The sequence below is a fragment of the Dendropsophus ebraccatus genome, chromosome 9, assembly GCF_027789765.1.
Source record: "Dendropsophus ebraccatus isolate aDenEbr1 chromosome 9, aDenEbr1.pat, whole genome shotgun sequence".
In the NCBI taxonomy this organism is placed as follows: domain Eukaryota; kingdom Metazoa; phylum Chordata; class Amphibia; order Anura; family Hylidae; genus Dendropsophus; species Dendropsophus ebraccatus.
This window is the reverse complement of record NC_091462.1, coordinates 49,321,198-49,345,201: the sequence shown is the minus strand read 5'-3', so window position 1 is coordinate 49,345,201 and position 24,004 is coordinate 49,321,198. Positions and strand designations below refer to the sequence as shown.

The window sequence follows — 24,004 nt, the reverse complement described above, 5'->3', positions numbered from 1 at the left end:
AAGACGACCGACGTAAAAATGAAGCCACTTTAAATAAAAAGAATTGCGTTTTTTTTTTCAATTTCACCACGCATTTAATTTTTTTCTGGTTTCACAGTGTATTTTATGCAAAAATTAAGTCTGCCATTGCAAAGTAAAATTAGTGGTGCAAAAAATAAGGGCTAGTGTAGGTCTGTAGGGGGAAAAATACAAATGCTATGGCCTTTTAAACACGAGGAGGAAAAAACGAATTAAGGGGTTACTGCATGTTAGGCTTTCTGATATTCAGATAGCTAAAAAAGAACAAACGGTTTTTAGATTGTAACTCACTTCTCGATATGCTGAGCTTTGCCTTTGTCTTTAGCTAGACAGCACCACCTAGTGGCAAATATAGTGCAACGTATGCCAGCCAGCAGTATATTGCTTTTTATCTATTGGATTCTCATATGTATAGTTGTGCCACAATAATAAATGATTTTTCATGTTCATTCAATTACCAAAAATGTACATAACTTATGCTTTACTCTACCTTCAATATTATATTCAATATGTAATACATGTATCATTGTATATACACAAACACACACACGTGGGAAGGATTTAGTGCTGGTAGAATACAGAAAAGTAAAAGAAAAAACAAACCCCCTATTTCTTCAGAAGTATAGAATATACACATGCCAATCCACATGTCCTAAGCCTAATAAAAAAAAACCCACATACATAATCACAAAAAAACAGATGCTTTCTTCAAAATGAGCACCACCGCTGTCCTAAGGTTGTGCGTGGTATTACAACTTGGCTCCATTCATTTCAATGGAACTTAGGTGCAATACCACACACAAACGGAGTTATGTGATTCTTTATTCATGTGCCATTCAAGGATTTCTGCATTGCTGGCATTGCCATCTAAGTGGATCTAGCACTTTTTGTTGTGTTATTCACACTACGGAATTCGCACAGAGAAGTTCCGGCTGATTCCATCGCTTGTTCCCACTTGCGGCGGCGTGCATCTCCATCCGTCCCATAGAAACCATTCTATGGCCGGGCCGATTCCGCCAAAAGAACTGACATGTTAATTCTTTCGGCAGATAGCGGAATTCGCCCACCCATAGAATTGAGTCTATGGGACGGGTGGAGATGCGCCGGAATCCGCCGGGAACTCCTCTGAGCGGATTCCGTAGTGTCAACTCACCCTAACACAACAAAAAGTGCTAGATCCACTTAGATGGCCACATGTTAGAATTTGTTTATGTGTAATTACCTTCCCTTCCTTGAAACAATGCAAGAAGAGTTTTTACAAATTATCGTGGCTAGGTAGGATAGCGGCCTATAAAATGATGTTGCTGTTGTTATATCTATACCACACGCTGCCTAATCACCTTCCATTGTCCTTTCTACATATGTTTGGCAAAATAGGAAACCTTGCTTACCCCACATGGTTCTTATTACATAAATTGGCCAGAGGAGTGGGCCTTCCAGACACCAGACTACATTATGTGGCTACACTTGTTTCCCAACTTCGAGCTTGGTGGCGTAACCTCACAGAATCTCCATGGGCGATTATAGAATGCCAATTGATGGAACGCTCTGATCTGCGTACCATGTTGTTTTTTGGCTTCTGGAGTGTGCCAATCCCTAAGAACATCTCCCTATTATTTAAGGCAGATATTGTATGTTGGGATTTGGCCCATAAATTTAGTAATACTAAATTGTCAGTATACTTTACACCTTACAGCTTTTAGCGTGTGTAGTTCCAGACTTACCTGTACAAAGCTGGATAGGTCATAATATTATAGTTATGGTACAATTGTACAAGGATACAGATCAGAATTAGGTAAAACCTTCACAGTACAAACTTGGAGGAATGCTTTCAAATGCGCTATGTTATCTTTACTTAGTATCAACTAAGCAGAGGCAGTAAACGTTTTTATTCTATATGGTCAGCATGGAAAACTTACCAGAAACATAAGAACGGGATAGGCCTACTCCCACCATATACAGTTATGTAAATGTTTACCCACTAACCACCATATTACACTTAAATATCCCTTCTCTTTATGGCATGTATTTATCATATGAGAAAGACACCTGCTCTGTCTGCTTGGTTTATATGGTTTATAAATGTTTTAGCTTATAATTTTGGTTTGGTAATAACCATTTTTTAGAGAGTATGTAAACCACAGAATAGTCTCGGTACTGTTAATATCGAATATTTCTTTATTTATTGGTGAACAGAAATACCTTTTGATGGCCATGTTTACCCTTTCATTAGTAATACCCCTTTAAATAAAAGAGATAAAATTATTAGAAGACTTTTATTGACTTATAAAAACATTTGAGGTATAGACAGGACAGATTTACTGCTTCCAAGTCCCACTTAAAAACAAGTGTCCTTTCGGCATCGGGGCAGTCATCACAGAATAAAACATAAACGCTTTAGAATTATTTACTAGTGACATATGTGTAGAATGTGTGTACCTGAAGTTATAAACTGCACCAATCAGACTGCACAGATCCAGCGAGCTCATAGTGAAAAGAGCAAGATTGGTATTCTCCGGTAAAGAATTGCCATTAGGTAACCTGCAACACTTAACATGGTAAGTGGCACTTTTACCATAATACTGAAGAGATCTCTGGTTAACGTTGGCACAGTGTGTGGTGGGGGCCCAATATATCATTTATAGGGAGAAAGAGTTATAATTTGATTACACAGAATACTGTATTCTTTAGGGTAAAGAAACTAAAGACATTGTGAATACTGAATGTGGTTTTACTAAAGATCTAGAATACAGACCTATCACACCAAGACCCATGTGAACATATTTGTGCCTTATGAGCAGCTTTCAGCAACCCACATTGTTAATGTATATCATAGATTTATTCTTGGCACCAGTTGTTTAGAATCATTTTACATTTTTTCTCATCTTAAGTTATTATAAAATGTGTCAATCCCTGTTTATGTAACCTGTGTTAGTGGTGTACACATAAGAGCTTCTACAGTCTATGCCTAATGAAGCTCTAACTGAGAGCCATTACAGATATCCCATGAGAATCCCGGGAGAATTAATCCGGTGCTACACAAAGACCTGTGGCTATGTGACCTGAGATCACAGCAATGTCACAAGGCTAAAATCACAACTAAACACAATGAAATCCAGCAGGTTTGGATTTGTCAGGATAACTTTCACAGCGTAACCACATTCACTATAATTAGTTGTGACGTCGTATTAAATCATTGTAATCTAATGTTGTGTGGTCACAAGTCGCCATGTAGTCCCAGCCTTAGACAGCATAATGATGTGTTCCCTTAAAGCCATAGCAAGTAACAGCTTTACAGTATATAATACATAGTCCAGCCCTTGATGTGCCTTCTAGGGCAATCGTTACTAGTCTCGTTAGGTCAGTAGACAATTTTCCAGTGTGTGGGCTGCTCACAGTTTTTTTCTTTGTCGCCGCAAAACCTGTTGTAGGTTGTCTTTGGGTCAAAGCCTAAAATCTCTCTCTCTTCATGAATGCGAAATGAGAAAGTGGAGACAGAGGTACCAATGAAGTATCTGTGAAGAATCAGAAACAGAATAATGCAATATATTCATTCATAATAATTTAAGAGCTGTCTGATAATTCCTGTTATCGTTTGTAATTCTAATAAAAGTTCCCAACATTGAAAATTCTGGTCATGGGCTTTGGTATAAAAAGTGTGACCTTTTTCAGGGAGTGTTCTACTCAAAGCTGGATTACACCAACCACCCTTCACCACCGAACTGGTTATATCTAAACCTATCTAGTAAAATAAAAAGGGATTCTGTAACTAGCTGGAACAAAGCCTTCTAGTGAATTTAGGACCCAACTCAAACTTTTGTTTAAGTAGGATGAAGAAAACTTGTGTATGTTACCTGGCATGCGCACAGATCCACTGGTCTATAATTGCAATCCCTCCGTCCTTGTACATCTCTAACTCTTCCCAGGTGGGCTCAAACCTCACCATTTCAGGAATTAACTTTCGCAGCTCTTCAAGGTCTAGCAAAAAAAAAAAATTTATTTATTAGCCGATTATCTTTATGCTCTTCACAATTGCATTGATAAATAAAATAATAAAGCTCCTAACCATAAGTGCAATCAAAAAACATACAAAAAATACAACGTGCCATGGTTTAAGAAAAGTTTCATACATCGCCCCCTTCGGTTTTATTCGTTTACACACCACATACTACTACTGCATATGCTGGAAATGTCTACAGACCTGATGCATAGATGACAAGTGCAATTGTATGGCATAAATCAGGGTTTATATCCAGCACATACATTGGGAGATATTTCAGGACTTATAAAAAGGTGTATATAAATCCTGAATAAACTGAAAATAAGCTTAACACCTGCCTTGTCGGTCTGCATCTGTTGCGATAAAAACCTTTTTGAGCTTTAGTTTCTTCAAAAGACTGTGAATTTCTTCTGCTGCCCGTTGTAGGCTGGGTACATCTTCTCTATGCCCCCATATAAAGTCTTTTCTTCGAAGGTGAACACCAAGATAAGGTCCCCCTAGTGGTGCTCTAGGCTTTTCCTATAGAAGAATCAATGGGAACACTTTATAACAATTAAAGCATTACTGTCATTTAACAAACTCTTGAAATATCACAAAATAAGACATGTTAAGAAACTGACTGGTCGGAGCCTGGGTTTTCAGACCCCCACTGATCAGTAGAATGAGCTGGGAAAAGTGCTGTGCAGAGCGCATCTCTCCCCGACTCACAGTACTACTATACTTTTTTTGTCCAAGGTTACAGCATGTGTTCCTGAGGCAAGATTATTGATGCAACCAGAAATAACAGTTTGTGTACTGTACATCGTGAGCTTAACCTCTCTGGTTTCATCGTTTTGCTGAGGAGCTAAAGTGCATCCAGAACAGAAAAGGTACGGAGAAATGTGAAGTTTGAGAAAGGTTTGTCTGCAGAACATTATGACTCTTGAGAAAGGAACTGGTGCGGTCTCAATAAATATTTTATACGTCAATATTTATTCCATTCTTCCCGGACCTGCGCCCTTTGATCCGTGCTTCGTTGGTGTTGGAGGTTTTTATGCATATCATTCCTTTGGGATAGCGGGAGTGGCTGCGGTCCTTTATACATGCTTTGACGAGTGTTGTGCCTCTATACTCTGCTATACCTTTGATCCGCGCTATGGAGCGCTGCCCTTCTGTATTTTGTTTACTATACTATAGACTCCTACAGCAAGCCAGGCATAGAAGCGCTCAGCCAAGTGCCTCTCCTAGCTCATTTTCATGAGTGGAGGTGATGGCGGTGGGGTCTGAACACCCTTACCCATTAAAATGTTAAAGGGGTTATCCAGCGCTACAAAAACATGGCCACTTTTCCCCCCTCTCTTGTCTCCAGTTAAGGTGTGGTTTGCAATTAAGCTCTATTTACTTCAATGGAACTGAGTTCCAAACCCCACCCAATCTGGAGACAGCGCTAGATAACCCCTTTAAATGTTTGCCATATCTTTATGAGATATTTAAAGTTTTGTTAATTGGTAGTGATGCTATAGGCCCTAAAAAAGACAAGTCAGACTTTTAGGTTCTACCCAAAGTAATAAGAAATTCATTACCTTCACTTTTGTCCAGTCTTCGTGGAATATTGTTTTATCAGCTTCGTCATTAGACTGAAGAAAGTTGGCCCGGAACTCATCCCCGACTATCCTCAGATGCTGAGCAAACACCATACTGCGACGTGTCTGCAGACAGAAATATATTCAGGCAATAATAATTTACTATGAAAACTAATCTTTTATCAGACTATACTGCCCAATATAAGGACAGAGTGGGGACAGGACATTAGCCAAAGAGGCACAAGAAATATTGAGGATGGGTCGCCATATTTTGTTGCTCTCACATAGGAGAAAACAGTCTGACGGCAGAAAGACTAACTACACACATTTAAAAAACAATATTAATGGCATTCACTTACACAGTACACCTGCAAAGCCCATGTGCCCATATTTAGCAAAAGTGGCATATTTTTAGCCAACATTTAAGCTTAAACTAAGACAACTGACTGCACTTACCCCATGTGATAGAGAAAATTAGTATACATTACCATAATGATGTTCCTAAATGCTTTTCATATACAAATGCTTGTCTTGTCTAGAAGAGGATGATGTGGTTTTTAAAAATGGCCCTTATCACAATAATATTAAAAAAGCCATAGCAGAACACCGCAGGATGGGTTGAGGCATGACACAGGGCTCTGCTGGGGCGCAACAGACACCGCTGAGCTGCAGGCCTTTGTGGGAAATGTGGCTTTCTAACTGTGTGCATAAAATTTCTACTGCTTGTATACATACTGTCAGAAAACTACAATCCCCACAAGGAGTCTGCATCTTGTCCCTCCTTACCACTTCACCTGTTTCACTGTAGTGAGTCTGCAAGGCTAGGAGACTGACTCAGTGACAGCATAAGCGTTGCATTGACGGTGTATGCACAGTCGCCGCTAGCAAGTGAGTCTTGTGTGTCAATTAAAGAGTGGATTGTGAATAACGTCTCAGGGGAGGGGCATGGCAAGCATAACAGACAAGCATGGCAAGAATAATGGCACATGCCTCTCTTACACCTTACACTGATGGACCACGTGAAATAGTTTTTTTTTTTTTTTGGGGGGGGGGGGGGGGGGGGGGGGAGAGAATAAAGCCTCCAAGAACACGGACCAAGATGCATCAATACAACATTACATGCATCAATACATACATTAGCTAGCACACTGTATCAGCGGGTCATGAGGCTTACCCAAATGATTCACTTTATGGTGTTGATTACAGATGACTGAACCTCGAGCAGGATCAGGTTTGTCTGAACCTGAACTCTCTGCATTTGATTACTGGTGGCTAAGAAAGTTGGAAGCAGCCCTAAGGATGCCTGGAAAACATGGACACAGACATAGGCTGCATAGCCAAATGCAGAGAGTTCAGGTTTGCACAAACCCGATCCTGCTCGAGGTTCGCTGATCTCTAGTGCTAATTAGTAAGAACAAAGTTGTCAAAGATGCAGCAGGTCAGCTGACCTTTGCAGATCTGAATTCTCTTATCCTTAGCAATTAAATATAATCATGGACAAAAGCTTTAAAGGTATATTCAGGGGGAATTTCGAGGTGGAGCCCCGCCGTGGAATCCCACCTTCCCAGTGTGTCCGCTAAAAGAACTGACATGTCAATTCTTTGAAGAGAGCGGCTGAGAGCGGAGGCGCGAGGCATCCCATTGACACACTGAGGCAGGAGGAATTCAGAGCGGAGTCCTGCCTGTTTTATTCAGTGTGAACGCACCCTTACAGCAGAACATTTGCAGTGCCCAGTTTTGTCATGCCTTAGGATATCATGGAGAGAAAACCACTATAATTATTGTATCACTGAAGTCCTTTTTCTTATATTATCACATAAACCTCCAGGTTCACTGAAAACACAAAGTGTGGGCATATAATGGGCAGCTCCTTCATGTAAACATACACATATACATGTACATATACACACACATAAATATTGGCTCACAATACGGATATCCAGGTTGAATGGAATTTGTTCATATACACACATTCCAATAATCTCTTCCTGCATAGTGGTCATGGAGAAGATTTTCAGCTCTGTCTAACATTATGGACCTAAAGATGGAAAAGAAAAGCTGTTAGTGTGACTGCTGGGACATCAGGGTAAACTCTATGTAATGGGGTAGTGGTCCTCTCACCTTGCAGTGGTGTTCTTCAGCAGTATCGGTGCCATGATAGAAGCAGATCCTTGTACTGAAAGGCAACTAACATTCAGACCCCTGGTTTCTTCATAGCCCCAGAACCATCCCCTGCAAATAAAAACACAATCATGCAGTAATCATATTCTTTTCATGAGCAGCATACTAGATGGCAATGCCATTAAAAATGCACCACAGGGCAAACTTACATATAAGTTGTAATGTGGCAATGTTTGTGTGTCACTGGGATCCCTTACAGAGTTTTTAAACAAGTGGCACATTATTTGGAACACTACTGTGACATACAGAACTAGAAGATGTTACTGTGCCCCTTTTCACTGCAATGTCGTCTCATGAACACAGCAGGAAATCACTCCAGAACAATTACTTAATATGAAAAAGGGCAGTTTTGTAAATTTAACATGTATTTAGCAGACAGGTTTTTTTTTGCAATATTCACAAAATATAGAAGAATATAAAATATATACCTGTAGTATCCATACTTGTCCTCAGAGTACATGAGCTTATCTATACATGGTCGCTGGTCCACTTTCTCTTCCCATGTGCCTTCCTTCCACCCCTCAGCATAGCCTTGTAGTACATATACCTGCTCAATGAACGGCCCTCCAGATTCTAAGAATTGAGAAAATGCAGTTACTTCAAAAACAATACATGTAATACAACAAGGTTTAGAATAAAGGTTCATGCAGTTTGCACAATGTCTTTTTTAATTGTCATTTGTCTAAAGAGGAGAAAAAAAACATGTTTTGTAATTTATTTATTTAGCAGAAATCAATAGTCCAGGCGATTTTAAGAAACTTTGTAATTGGGTTTATTAGGCAAATATGCTATTATCTGCATGTAAAAAGCCTTTCTCCAGGTCCCCCCCTCTTATTTACTGCTCATTATCAGGAAATCTCGACTCTTTTACACAGTCGGGTCCTGTCTGCTCTATAGAGAGGGGAGGAGAAGGAGGGAGTTTAGTCGGCAGCAGAGAACAAAGGATTACACAGTGGGAGCTGTGTGAAAGCCTCTATTCAGAGGTCAGAGAGGTTAGTGCTGACTTCAGAGGAGATAGCTCGGTGATGTAGCTGTAAATTAACTCTTTGTTGTCCTGTTTTGGTGCCTCATCTCCCTCTACCCGTCCTCTCTCCATAGAAAACCATGAAGACAGGGGGAAGAGCTTCAAAATTTAAACAGTGACACTTTAACAATAAAACTTTTGACATGTCAAATCAAAAGATTCAATCAGTTGAGGTCTGTGTGTTCAGATCGCCACTGATTGCTATGGGCAGGAGAGGTGTCAGCCTTTTCCATGTTGCTGAAGGAGACAGCGTCCATAGAATAAACATGCACTAGAGCCAATCTCCTGCAACTAGACTGGGATGGGTTCCTTGTGACAGGAAAACTTTATAAATCCCCCCGCTGAAATAATTTGATATACAATTCCTGCTCACATTATCTGCATATACACTGCGGATTAGCATGTGCTTTATGGAAACTAAACATAAAAATAAAAATAAAATAAAAACTAAAAAAATACATTGAATGTAACCAACCCCTGTGGGTTTTTGGTCTGTATTTTCAGCCTCAAGATTGGACATTTTTCTTGAAGAAATGGCAGAAAACTTCAGCCATTTTGTCTTTTTTTTAGCATTTTCTTGCATTTCATCTCCCTTTCAACAAATGCTTTCATACAATTTGCAAACCAGACCTATTTAGGGAGGAAAATGGCCAAACAGCATTTAAAGGGAAAATATCAGCAGGTTCATTTGAATGTCCCTGTAGCCCTGTTAATGTTTCTAAAAGAATATGCAAATTGGTACATTTGGTGCCTGATGGGAAGTTCCTTGGCCCTCAAAGCACCGTTCCCCCAGAATTCTGGCGCATACACATTAGTACAAAAGGGTAAATATTAAAAAAAAAAAAAAGGTCCAAAACCCTGTGAATATAGCCTATGACTTTCCAGTGTAACTATCTACAATGTCTTAAAAGAGAAAAGAAACAGAAGGTGCAGCAGCAACCCACAGGTGCAAGGGCTTAACGTATATACTACTCCTTTTTTGTATGTACTTAAGCCACATAGATGTGTTGCCAATTTTTCTTTTTTTCTGTTGAATGTGGGGGGTGTGGCTACCTCCTTTTGGCTTGCACTCCACCCATGTCCCAAGGCTGCTATAAAAAGAGATCATCTAGCTCAGTAGCGTAATTTGGTGGGGGCAGAGGGGGCGGCCGCTCCCGGGCCCACACAGGCAGGGGGCCCACTGAAGATTTGGCCAGTTAATTCTGTCCGCCAAAGCTATTGCTTTTGCAGACAGACTTAACAAATGTCTATTGGCTGTAGGTTACCCCTGGACAGCAACCAGTGCTTCTGGGGGGCCCACATGGCTACCAAATGTTGTGTCTGACAATTTAGCTGTATGCGCTTGTATGTGAGGAGAACATACAGTTGAAGGCTATGTTCACACTACGTATGAGACCGGCCGTTCCGTGACCCCGGCCGGGTCACGGAACGGCCGGTCTCTGGCCAGATCATCTCAGCCGGTACTTAAGTACCGGCTGGATGATCTTTCCGGCAGCAGAGCTCTGATGCGGGCGCATCAGCGTGCGCCTGCATCAGAGCTCCCCATAGCACACAGTGAAGCAAGTGGCCGTTGCTGCTCGCTTCACTGTGTGAACTGACAGGTCTTTCTGCGGCCGGAATTCACTGAATTCCGCCCGCAGAAAACTGACCTGTCAGTTATTTGCGGGGCCGCACAGATTCCGCCCGGAGCGTATACAATGTGTGTACGCTCCGGCCGGGATGCCATTGCTCAATAGGCTGTGTTGCACTGCACAAAAACTATGGCCGTTGTTGCCATCGGCAACAACAGCCGTAGTTTTACTTAGTGTGAACATAGCCGAATGCTGCAGGATGATTGAAAAGGCGAGGAGAGCATTGGCTCTCCACCCTGCCAATCACTGTTGTGGCCACAAGAGGCCGTTCCCTCCCTTAGAGCTGTGGGACATGAGTGATGTCACTCGTGCGCTCACAGAGCAGGAAGAGAGCTACAGTGAGAAGACTACAGTACTGCAACCACACTGCAGGTAAGTATGGATATTTTCACTTAGTAATAGAGGAGAAGACCTATGTGGGTGGGGCTAATTCCTGGGAAGGAGGTTATCTATGGGGGTTGGGGTATGGGATGTGCTGGATAACTGAAAAGGTAGTACCTAATTTAGAGGTACAGTCTACTCACAGTGGTGGTGGTGGGTCTAACCACCAGGGAGATTACTGCTGGGGAAGGGTGTGACTGCATGGGGAATACATACCAGGGGGAGGGATTATCTACATGAGATGGTGCTGGAGAGGATGCCTACATGGAGGATACAACATTCTTTTTTTTTTTTGGGGGGGGGGGGGGGATTGCCTGCACAGAGAGGTTTAAATACTAGATAAAAGCACAGAGGAGGGTCAAACTTCTGTATAAAGGCACAGAGGGCCCTAACTACTACTACATGGAAGCAGAGGAAAATAATAACTATGTTGGGGCACAAAAAACTGAATTTCAACATGAAGGTACAGAGGGGCGTGACTACTATATGGGGTGCACAGGGAGGAACTAGGGGGGATAATCTACAATGTTAGCGTATAGATGGTGACCTTTTTACTATATGAGAGCATAGAAGGAACCTGTGAACTATATGAGGGATAAAATTGGGTCTAAATACTACATGGTGGCATAAATTGGCTGCTCTCATACACCCTGTACACCAGGATTATTGGAGCTGATATTGTTTCAATGGATTAATAAAGTAATTATTCCATTTAGTTATGTTGCAGTAGTCTGGCTCTTTTGTATATAGGTTATTTAGTATACTTGCCTTGAACTGCATGTTATTACCCAACATTTGTACTATACATTTACTGTATTGGTACTGCGGGTGTTGCTAATTTGGTCACTGACCATCAGCTGTGGTGTAGTCCTCATGCTGCCAAATAGATATTAGACAGATAGATATGAGATAAAGAGATAGAAGAATGGATGGATGGATGGATGACTAATTCAGCGCCATAGCTTCAGCGGATAGCCCCTTTAATTTTTACATGGTTATATATGTGAAATGTAGAAAGTCTTTCCCACTGTTCTCAGTCCCTGTTTGCTATGAATAATGTAGTAGAAAATACCCTTTATTATTCAGAAAGCATTGTCACCTACTGAGGTTCCCTATGGGTAACAATCGGTTGGGGGCCCACTGAGACTCACTCGCCCCCCCTAGGCTGAACCTCTAGCTACGCCCCTGTCCTGTATATAATATACATCTCACCTGTATTATACCCCTGTATATAATATACACATTTCCTATATTATACCTCCTGTATATAATATACACATCTCCTGTATTATACCCCTGTATATAATATACACATCTCCTGTATTATACCCCCTGTACGTAGTATACACATCTCCTGTATTATACCCCCTGTATATAATATACACATCTCCTGTATTATACCCCCTGTATATAATATACACATCTCCTGTACTATACCCCTGTATATAATATACACATCACCTGTATTATACCCCCTGTATATAATATACACATCTGTATTATACCCCCTGTATATAATATTCATATCTTCTGTATTATACCCCTGTATATAGTATACACATCTCCTGTATTATACCTCTGTATATAATATACACATCTCCTGTATTATATCCCCTGTATATAGTATATACATATCCTGTATCATATACACATCTCCTGTATTATACCTCCTGTATATAGTATACACATATCCTGTATTATACCTCCTGTATATAGTATACACATATCCTGTATTATACTTCCTGTATATAATATACACATATCCTGTATTATACCTCCTGTATATAATATACACATTTCCTGTATTATACCTCCTGTACATAATATACACATATCCTGTATTATACCCCCTGTATATAGTATACACATATCCTGGATGTGGAGGAGGCTGCTGCAGGTCACGGAATGTTCCCACTGCTGGTGATGTCATAATCTATGCATTGTGATGTAGAAGTGAGAGTGATGTAGAATGTGAGTGATGTCATCAAAAGAGGGCTCTGGCCCTGACAGCGGTGTCAGTCTATGCTGGCTCTGGAAGGAGAAGGAGGTCGACGATGACGTTGAAGAAAGGAAAGCGAAAGCTGGAGACGGCACCTAAAGCACCCTTGGTTCAACCACCCTGGATAGCGAACCCGCCTCAGACAGCAAGGAGGGCTCTGAAGCGGACGCACCAGGACACAGTAGAGGACATGGAGGTGGAAGGCCGGCAGTTTCCGGATGATGTAGAAATGGTGTCAGTTGAGCCAAAGAGGATGAAGTTCAGCTATGATGCTGATGGATCCTGCATCATGACCGACCTCAGCCGCTGAATGTCCTTATTACATCAAATGGACCCTCTGTGCAACCTGTACCATCTGCACCATCTATGCCACCTGTCCCATCCATACCACCTGTAACATCTTTACCACCAATACCATCTATACCACCAATACCATCTATACCAACAACACCATCAGTACCATCTATACCACCAATACCATCTATACCACCAATACCATCTATATCATGTATACCAGCAGTACCATCTAGACTATACCACCATGGGACCATCTAGAGGTAAGACCTTTCCCCGATGACCTCCTCCTCCCATCAGACTGTTCTATAAATCTGTAAATGACAATATATAGTTACTTATCTCTCTCTGATTTCCTTGCAGTTTCCCAATATCCTCTATAACATCTGAGACCCTCCTGAAGACTCATCCGGTGAGGAGACCCTGATACAGGAGACAACCAGCAGCCGACACATCTGGTAGAGCGCCCTCCATCCTCATCACACAGATGCCATCACCGGCTTCTCATCTCATTCCTACTGAATTTTGAAGCATTAGAAATATTTATTAAAAAAACAGATATATTTTTATCCTGTGTCCATGTGTTTTATTCCCTATATATATATGTGTAATATGGAGGGGACAAATCAGGGCCGCCATCAGGGCAGTATTGGCAGTACAGTTGTCAGGGTCCCAGGTGTAGACAGAAGCAGAACTACACAGATGAGGTGTATTATAAGGTTCTGCAGCAGCTGTGGTGTATTATGAGGTTCTGCAGCAGCTGAGGTGTATTATGATGTCTGTGTAGCACTGCTTCCCTTCTTAATACACCTCAGCTGCTGTAGAACCTCATTATACACCTCAGCTGCTGCAGAACATCATAATACACCTCAGCTGCTGCAGAACCTCATCATACACCTCAGCTGCTGCAGAACATCATAATACACCTCAGCTGCTGCAGAACCTCATCATACACCTCAGCTGCTGCAGAACATCATGATACACCTCAGCTGCTGCAGAACCTCATAATACACCTCAGCTGCTGCAGAACCTCATAATACACCATTAGCTGCTGCAGAACCTCATAATACACCTCAGCTGCTGCAGAACATCATAATACACTTCAGCTGCTGCAGAACCTCATCATACATCTCAGCTGCTGCAGAACCTCACCATACACCTTAGCTGCTGCAGAACCTCATAATACACCTCAGCTGCTGCAGAACATCATATTACACCTCAGCTGCTGCAGAACTTCATCATACACCTCAGCTGCTGCAGAACCTCATGTATGATGTATGTAATATATACAGTGTGTGTGTGTGTGTGTGTGTGTATGATATATACAGTGTGTGTGTGTGTATATGATATATGTAATATATACAGTGTGTGTGTGTTGTGTGTATATGATGTAATATATACAGTGTGAGTGTTGTGTGTTTAAGATGGATGTAATATATACAGTGTGTGTGTTGTGTGTATATGATGTATGTAATATATACAGTGTGAGTGTTGTGCAGGGCCGTCTTAACAGTATTATGGGCCCCTGGGCAGAGGTGCGAATTGCCCCCCCCCCAACCGCCACCATCAAATCCCCCACATCTTTGCATATAGTGCCCCCCATAGTAGCCAATCCCCCCATATAGTGCCCCCCATAGTAGCCAATCCCCCCATATAGTGCTCCACATAGTAGCCAGTGCCCCCCATAGTAGCCAGTGCCCACATAGTAGCCAGTGCCCCCCATAGTAGTCAGTGCCCCGCATAGTAGTCAGTGCCCCGCATAGTAGCCAGTGCCCCCCACAGTAGCCAGTGCCCCCATAGTAGCCAGTGCCCCCCACAGTAGCCAGTGCCCCCCACAGTAGCCAGTGCCCCCCACAGTAGCCAGTGCCCCCCACAGTAGCCAGTGCCCCCCACAGTAGCCAGTGCCCCCATAGTAGCCAGTGTCCCTCATAGTAGCCAGTGCCCCCATAGTAGCCAGTGCCCCCATAGTAGCCAGTGCCCCCCACAGTAGCCAGTGCCCCCCACAGTAGCCAGTGCCCCCCATAGTAGCCAGTGCCCCCATAGTAGTCAGTCCCCCCCAAAACAACAAACCAGTTACTCACCTGTCCGGCGGCCCCAGCAGCTGATGTCTCCCGGCAGCGCGCCACTCCCGACATCCTCCGGGCACAGGCAGTGGGGTACAGAGAGACTGCCTGTGCTGGAAGTGACCTGCTGCACGACACATCCAGGACACAGGCAGCGTCTCTGTACCCCGCTGCCTGTGCCCGGAGGATGACGGGAGTGGCGCGCTGCCGGGAGACATCAGCTGCTGGGGCCGCCGGACGGGTGAGTTCCTGGACTGCCCGCCCCTTCTATCGCCGCTTAGCTGAGTCGATCAGAAGCCCAGGAAAGTGCTGCTCATTGCACTTTCCTGGGCTTCTGATCGGCTATCAGCTGAGAAGCGATAGAAGGGGCGGGCGGAGGGGGTGGCTCAGGGCCGCTCACTATGCATATGCATAGTGAGCGGTAGTACAGGGGGCGGGCGGGGCGGCTTCCTTGCGGTGCTCAGCCCTGCTTGGGAGCCGTCTTTGCTTTATAGGACGCACTTAGTTTTATAAGTGCGTCTTATAAAGCTAAAAATACAGGTGTGTCCCAGAGGGCAGGGGCCCCCTAGGACGCAATGGCCCCCGGGCAGCCGCCTACCCTGCCCAATGGGTAAGACGGCCCTGGTGTTGTGTGTATATGATGCATGTAATATATACAGTGTGTGTTGTGTATATGATGGATGTAATATATACAGTGTGTGGGTGTATATGATGTATGTAATATATACAGTGTGTGTTGTGTGTATATGATGTATGTAATATATACAGTGTGAGTGTTGTGTGTATATGATGTATGTAATATATACAGTGTGTGTGTGTATATGATGTATGTAATACTGGTTCCCTTTAAGAATTGGGATATATCTGTATTTCCAGCACAGGGCCTTTAAGCATACACAAAAGAATGGCTTATTCCCACGTTCCATTCATGGTCCATAAATACAAACGATGTGTGTGGAGTTCGGAGTTCCGGGCATCATGTGTCAGTTTGTTTATGTGTTTACGGAGCGTGCGTGGAGCGTAGGAATAAGCCCTTAGGATTTGGAGTAGTAGTATTTTTAGTGTTCGGCATGGCCTTCAAGTTTCACTGTTGTTTTAAAAGACTCTAGACATGTCATAGAGACGTCATAGAGACATGTCAAAAGTTTTGATCGTTTTGAACACTCAGACCCGTAACAATCAGGAGAACAAGCGTGATCCAGTCATGCTCTGTGCTTGAAAAATACGTAAGTCAGGCTCACAATGTGAGGGTCCTATTCCACAGACCGATAATCGGCCGAATCTGCCTGATTAGGCCGATTATCGCTCCGTGGAATATAGACAACGATCAGCCCATGATTGTGTCATCGGCTGGTCATTTACTTAGGTTCAAACCTAAAATCATCGGGCACCAACCGCGCATCGCTGCGTGGAATAGCGATGCGCGGCGGGCGACCGACAATTTCATAAGCACCATGCTTTACCTAAGCATGTTGCAGGTCTTCTCCTGCGCTCCTTCTTCCACCCAGTCCCGGTTGGGGGCCCACTGAGACTCACTCGCCCCCCCTAGGCTGAACCTCTAGCTACGCCCCTGATCTGGCTCCTATCTGCCCAGTTGTAAGCTCTCTGGGGACGCCTTAACGTGGCGACATGGTACACTCTGTTTGATCAAACAGTTTGCTAAGTTCCTCACTTTTCAATATCTACAGAGCAGGTGTGCCGTGTGTACGCTGGGAGGAGTATATACGGTAAGTCCTTGCACCTGTTGGTTGCTGTTGCACCTTCTGTTTTTTTGTATGTACTTAAGCCACAAGCAGCGTGCAACCTGCAGTGTGAACATAGTCATAGATGTGATGCCAATTTTTCTTTTTTTTTCTAAAAAGAGAAAAGGACTTTGGAAAACGTAAAAAGGCCATAGTCGTGAGAGACAACAATGGTCGTCTACATACAATCTGTAGGTGTAGTGCAACCAAATAAAGCTTGCAAAGAAAGTGTGAAAACCTTGAAGAGGAACTATCAGCAGGTTAGACGAATGTAAGGGTACTATTACATGGCCCGATATGAGGGCGCAAGCAAGCACTGACCTGTCATGTCAGCGCTCGCTTGCTCCTTGTTCCCCATTTGCTGTGTTTGCTATTACACATACTGTGCATGGGGCGCTAAGGATAAAGGTATGTCTCTTGCCTTCATCCTTGGCACTGTTCCCGTGCATTTTGTAGTGTAATCTTGTGTCTGGTAAGGCCCCCAGAGCACCGAATCGTCCCTGGCCGACCTGCTCCACTGATAATCATTAGAAGGGGAGGGCTGGCGCTGTGGGCAGTGGTAGCCCTGCACCTACGGCTCCAAACGCCCTTACCAGACACAGATTTACACTACAAAACTGCATGGCAATGGTGCTGTAGATGAAGGTTAGAGACTTACCTTCATCCTCACTGCCCCATGCACATTAGGGAGCTATCAGCAGGTTAGGTTCGTCTAACCTGCTGATAGTTCCCCTTTAATAAGATACATGTAATGGTGTGATATATACCTGCCAAGAAATCTTCATATTCAATTACAGGGATATTTTTGTTCAAACTGTTAATATTAAAGAATTCAGACCAGGGAATCCGCATTTGATGTATATCAGGACTCTGCCAGTGATAGAGGCGACCCCATGGGGGTAAAACCAGCACCAAATCTGAGCTCTTCTGTAAAGTCTTCAGAAGTGAAGCCATGCGAATATATACATCTCTGCGCAGGTTGAATCCTTCTGGAGGGTTCACATCATACAGCAGGTACCTGCGAAATACAAAGACCAGAGCCTCTATCAAAATTTATTCTTATAAAAGGCAAAAACAAACATCTCTCCCACTGATCAATATATCTTACAAAATACCAGAAACTATATCCTGAAATATATAATAAGATTCCCATTCCTCATATGTGAGAACAATCTGTCACTTCCTTCAATGTCTAAAATGCAATGAAGAAATTATTAATTATGGCAACTGCTCTCTGTGTCTGTAGACAGAAAAGTTACAAGCGATTCAAAGACCATGATGATCCATCTGGGACTGCCATCTAGTAGGTGCTGTAAATACTTACTATACAGTACCTGACACGTCTGTGCATTACAATGACCACTGATTTCAATGGACACCTGAGTAACACAACTTCCACCATGCCGCAACAGCTGTAGGCTGTTAGGACATGATGGGAGTTGTAGTGTTGCAAAAGCTGGAGAGGTGGCGGCTGCTATCAGGTAGCGACTGGGATCAGGAATAACTCCAATGACGGTCATTTAACCCCTTCGGGACCAGGCTAATTTTCGTTTTTGCGTTTTCGTTTTTTCCTCCTTGTGCTTAAAAGGCCGTAGCACTTGCATTTTTACACCTACAGACCCACATGAGCCCTTATTTTTTGCGTCACTAATTGTACTTTGCAATGACAGGCTGAATTTTTGCATAAAGTATACGAAACCAGAAAAAAATTCAAAGTGTGGTGAAATTGAAAAAAAAAACGCATTTCTTTTATTTGGGGGGAATGTGTTTTTACGCCATTCGCCCTGGGGTAAAACTGACTTGTTATGCATGTTCCTCAAGTCGTTATGATTAAAACGATATATAACATGTATAACTTATATTGTATCTGATGGCCTGTAAAAAAATCAAACCATTGTTAACAAATATACGTTCCTTAAAATCGCTCTATTCCCAGGCTTATATCGCTTTTATTAGGGGAGGGGGCTTTTTACTAATGACAATCCTTTTTTTTTTTTTTTTAATACACATATACTAGAAGCCCCCCTGGGCTCTGAACGCCCGCACACGCGCGAGGACGTACAGTTACGGGAAAGGGTTAAAAACCTTGATGCTTTAGTCAATAGCAACTGCAGAATCTAAGCTGCGGATAGGTGCAGCTCCAATGAAATGTCCGAGAGCCCTCCTTGCCCAACAACAAATATCAGAGAGTCAATCAGTTGTTAGGGTCCATTTACACAGAAAGATTATCTGACAGATTATCTGACAAAGATTTGAAGCCAAAGCCAGAAACAGACTATAAACAAAGATCAGGTCATAAAAGAAAGCCTGAGATTTCTCCTCTTTTCAAATCCATTCCTGGCTTTGGCTTCAAATCTTTGGCAGATAATCTGTCAGATAATCTTTCCTTGTAAATGGGCCCTTAGGGCATGATAGGAGTTGTAGCTTTTCCACAGGATGGAGAACAGAAGAAACCTGCTTTATGGAATATTCACATGTACAGTGTTCTCAGCTGCACATTTTATTAACAGCTTGAAGCACAAACAACATACAGCGTACACTCGATATTTGAATACAGCCTTAAGGGGGCATTCCAGGAAGTGTTTTTTTTTTTTTTATTTCATCAGGCAAGAGCTAAAAAACAAACAAAAACAAAGTCAAGTTGTGTATGGCCACCGATGCTGCATTCTCACAGAGCTCTGGTCATGCGGTTCAACACTTCCGGGGTTAGCACAGGAATTGCCCCTCAGCGAATCACCGGCAACAGCAACATGCCCCTCACTGATGGACTGAGCAGGCATATCCCTGTGCTGACTGTGAACCCGGAAGTGCTTGGGAACAAAGTTCTGTGAGAGTGACAGCTGTATACTTCATGAAATAGCCCTTTAATTAGTTACAAATGCTGATTGGCAGCTGAGATTTCTATCTAAGCCCTGAAGCAGATATATGCACCTCACCTATTATAACCTATGATATGTACACCTCTTCAGGGCCGTCTTACCCATTGGGCAGGGTAGGCGGCTGCCCGGGGGCCCTTGCGTCCTAGGGGGCCCCTGCCCTCTGGGACACACCTGTATTTTTAGCTTTATAAGACGCACTTATAAAACTAAGTGCGTCCTATAAAGCAAAGACGGCTCCCAAGCAGGGCTGAGCACCGCAAGGAAGCCGCCCCGCCCGCCCCCTGTATTACCGCTCACTATGCATATGCATAGTGAGCTGCCCTGAGCCACCCCCTCCGCCCGCCCCTTCTATCGCTTCTCAGCTGATAGCCGATCAGAAGCCCAGAAAAGTGCAATGAGCAGCACTTTCCTGGGCTTCTGATCGACTCAGCTAAGCGGCGATAGAAGGGGCGGGCAGTCCAGGAACTCACCCGTCCGGCGGCCCCAGCAGCTGATGTCTCCCGGCAGCGCGCCACTCCCGTCATCCTCCGGGCACAGGCAGCGGGGTACAGAGACGCTGCCTGTGTCCTGGATGTGTCGTGCAGCAGGTCACTTCCAGCACAGGCAGTCTCTCTGTACCCCACTGCCTGTGCCCGGAGGATGTCGGGAGTGGTGCGCTGCCGGGAGACATCAGCTGCTGGGGCCGCCGGACAGGTGAGCAACTGGTTTGTTGTTTTGGGGGGGACTGACTACTATGGGGGCACTGGCTACTGTGGGGGGCACTGGCTACTGTGGGGGGCACTGGCTACTGTGGGGGGCACTGGCTACTGTGGGGGGCACTGGCTACTGTGGGGGGCACTGGCTACTGTGGGGGGCACTGGCTACTATGAGGGGCACTGACTACTATGGGGGGCACTGGCTACTATGGGGGCACTGGCTACTATGGGGGCACTGGCTACTATGGGGGCACTGGCTACTGTGGGGGGCACTGGCTACTGTGGGGGGCACTGGCTACTGTGGGGGGCACTGGCTACTGTGGGGGGCACTGGCTACTGTGGGGGGCACTGGCTACTATGGGGGGCACTGACTACTATGGGGGGCACTGACTACTATGGGGGGCACTGGCTACTATGTGGGCACTGGCTACTATGGGGGGCACTGGCTACTATGGGGGGCACTATATGGGGGGATTGGCTACTATGGGGGGCACTATATGGGGGGATTAGCTACTATGGGGGGCACTATATGCATAAGATGTGGGGGATTTGATGGTGGCGGTTGGGGGGGGGGGCAATTCGCACCTCTGCCCAGGGGCCCATAATACTGTTAAGACGGCCCTGCACCTCTTACCTATTATAACCTATCATATGTGCGCCTCTTACCTATTATAACCTATATGTGTGCCTCTTACCTATTATAACCTATATGTGTGCCTCTTACCTATTATAACCTATGATACGTGTGCCTCTTACCTATTATAACCTATGATACGTGTGCCTCTTACCTATTATAACCTGATATGTGCACATCTTACCTATTATAACCTATGATGTGTACCTCACCTATTATAACCTATGATGTGTACCTCACCTATTATAACCTATGATGTGTACCTCACCTAATATATGTGCACCTCACCTAATATATGTGCACCTCACCTATTATATGTGCACCTCACCTAATATATGTGCACCTCACCTATTATATGTGCACCTCACCTATTATATGTGCACCTCACCTATTATATGTGCACCTCACCTATTATATGTGCACCTCACCTATTATATGTGCACCTCACCTATTATATGTGCACCTCACCTATTATATGTGCACCTCACCTATTATATGTGCACCTCACCTATTATATGTGCACCTCACCTAATATATGTGCACCTCACCTAATATATGTGCACCTCACCTATTATATGTGCACCTCACCTATTATATGTGCACCTCACCTATTATATGTGCACCTCACTTATTATATGTGCACCTCACCTAATATATGTGCACCTCACCTAATATATGTGCACCTCACCTATTATATGTGCACCTCACCTAATATATGTGCACCTCACCTATTATATGTGCACCTCACCTATTATATGTGCACCTCACCTAATATATGTGCACCTCACCAAATATATGTGCACCTCACCTAATATATGTGCACCTCACCTATTATATGTGCACCTCACCTATTATATGTGCACCTCACCAAATATATGTGCACCTCACCTAATATATGTGCACCTCACCTAATATATGTGCACCTCACCTATTATATGTGCACCTCACCTAATATATGTGCACCTCACCAAATATATGTGCACCTCACCTAATATATGTGCACCTCACCTATTATATGTGCGCCTCACCTATTATATGTGCACTTCACCTATTATATGTGCACCTCACCTAATATATGTGCACCTCACTTATTATATGTGCACCTCACCTAATATATGTGCACCTCACCTAATATATGTGCACCTCACCTAATATATGTGCACCTCACCTATTATATGTGCACCTCACCTAATATATGTGCACCTCACCAAATATATGTGCACCTCACCTAATATATGTGCACCTCACCTATTATATGTGCACCTCACCTAATATATGTGCACCTCACCTATTATATGTGCACCTCACCTATTATATGTGCACCTCACCTAATATATGTGCACCTCACCAAATATATGTGCACCTCACCTAATATATGTGCACCTCACCTATTATATGTGCACCTCACCTATTATATGTGCACCTCACCAAATATATGTGCACCTCACCTAATATATGTGCACCTCACCTAATATATGTGCACCTCACCTATTATATGTGCACCTCACCTAATATATGTGCACCTCACCAAATATATGTGCACCTCACCTAATATATGTGCACCTCACCTATTATATGTGCGCCTCACCTATTATATGTGCACCTCACCTATTATATGTGCACCTCACCTAATATATGTGCACCTCACTTATTATATGTGCACCTCACCTAATATATGTGCACCTCACCTAATATATGTGCACCTCACCTATTATAACATTGGGGAAGGTTTTTAAAACTGCCCAGAGCACATCTTCTATTTTCTAGAGCAGAAGAGCCCATGAGAAGTGTGCTGGGGGTGGTTGCTATGGAGAACGCACCGTGTTCCATATATCTGCCCCTTGGGTGTACTGGTGCAGTTCCAGGGTATTCCACATGAGGCGCTCCCCACCTCCCTATGAGGCATGACAGAGTGCAGTGTCCGGCACACACATACACGCATAGTACAGTAAGTGCCACGTCTCCAGCCCTCAGGACTAGTCATAAGTACCTGCGTTCAGCTGCGACGGCACCAACAGGCAGGGAGCCCACCGAGTGTCCGGGACTGAACTCCCCCTGATTGCCCCAGACCGCGGATAACAGGAGGGAGAAGAACAAGGACCTAAGAGCCAGGAACCCGGCCGCCATATCCTGCCTGTGGAGGCTAGAACGGAATTCCCAGAGGTAGGTGTGAAGGACCTTTGATGACGTCATGCCCATGTGACCAGTCTCATGTGAGGGAGGAGCTATCTTCCGTCTGCTAGGCTTTTTATGAGGCGGCAGTAGAGTCCGTGCAGTGTATACAATCAACAGGGGGTAAGCCACATTGAGGGCACTGTTCTGTGATGTTCTGCAGAGTGAGAGTTTTGTGGGGTGCACTGTTATGTAATGTTCTGCAGGGTGTGGGGGTGCACTGTAATGTGATGTTCTGCAGAGTGAGAGTTTTGTGGGGTGCACTGTTATGTAATGTTCTGCAGGTTCATAAGTATGTTGGTGCACTGTTATGTGATGTTCTGCAGGGTCAGGGTTCTGTTGCTGCACTGTGTGATGTTCTGCAGGATCAGGTGGCTGTAGGTGCATTGTTACGCAATGTTCTGCGGGGTCAGAGGTGTGTGGCAGCAATGTTATGTGTTGTTCTGCAGGGTTGGGGGGGAATTATATTTCTATAGTTGTGTGTGTGTTTTTTTTTTTATTCTTATTAAGTATCGAATTGGTATTGATCATCAAAATAAAAAAGTTGGTATCTGTATCGAACTCTGGTGTCGTGATATTACTAATGCTAGGTGAACGTTGATGCTATATGTTTGTCAGCCAACAGTGCTCGTGGCACCTTGTACAACATGGACTTTTGGCAGCTTAAAGTGACTGTACCAGCAGGCCCAGGTTGAAGCACTGGAGGCGGCCGACCCACCCTTAGTGGGA

The 24,004-nt window shown here is 43.9% G+C and overlaps 1 protein-coding gene across 1 annotated transcript; it reads right to left on the bottom strand.

The window, feature by feature from the left end:
- Positions 1–2,280: 2,280 nt before the first annotated feature.
- Positions 2,281–23,291, bottom strand: POFUT2 (protein O-fucosyltransferase 2). Its single transcript, XM_069983255.1, has 9 exons — positions 23,094–23,291; positions 17,663–17,913; positions 8,190–8,334; positions 7,702–7,812; positions 7,552–7,618; positions 5,581–5,706; positions 4,357–4,537; positions 3,873–3,996; positions 2,281–3,533 (listed from the first exon to the last, which is right to left on the bottom strand). Exons 1-9 carry the CDS (start codon positions 23,228–23,230, stop codon positions 3,380–3,382), a joined length of 1,296 nt encoding a protein of 431 aa, XP_069839356.1. The 5' UTR covers positions 23,231–23,291; the 3' UTR covers positions 2,281–3,379.
- Between the last annotated feature and the right edge of the window lie 713 nt (positions 23,292–24,004).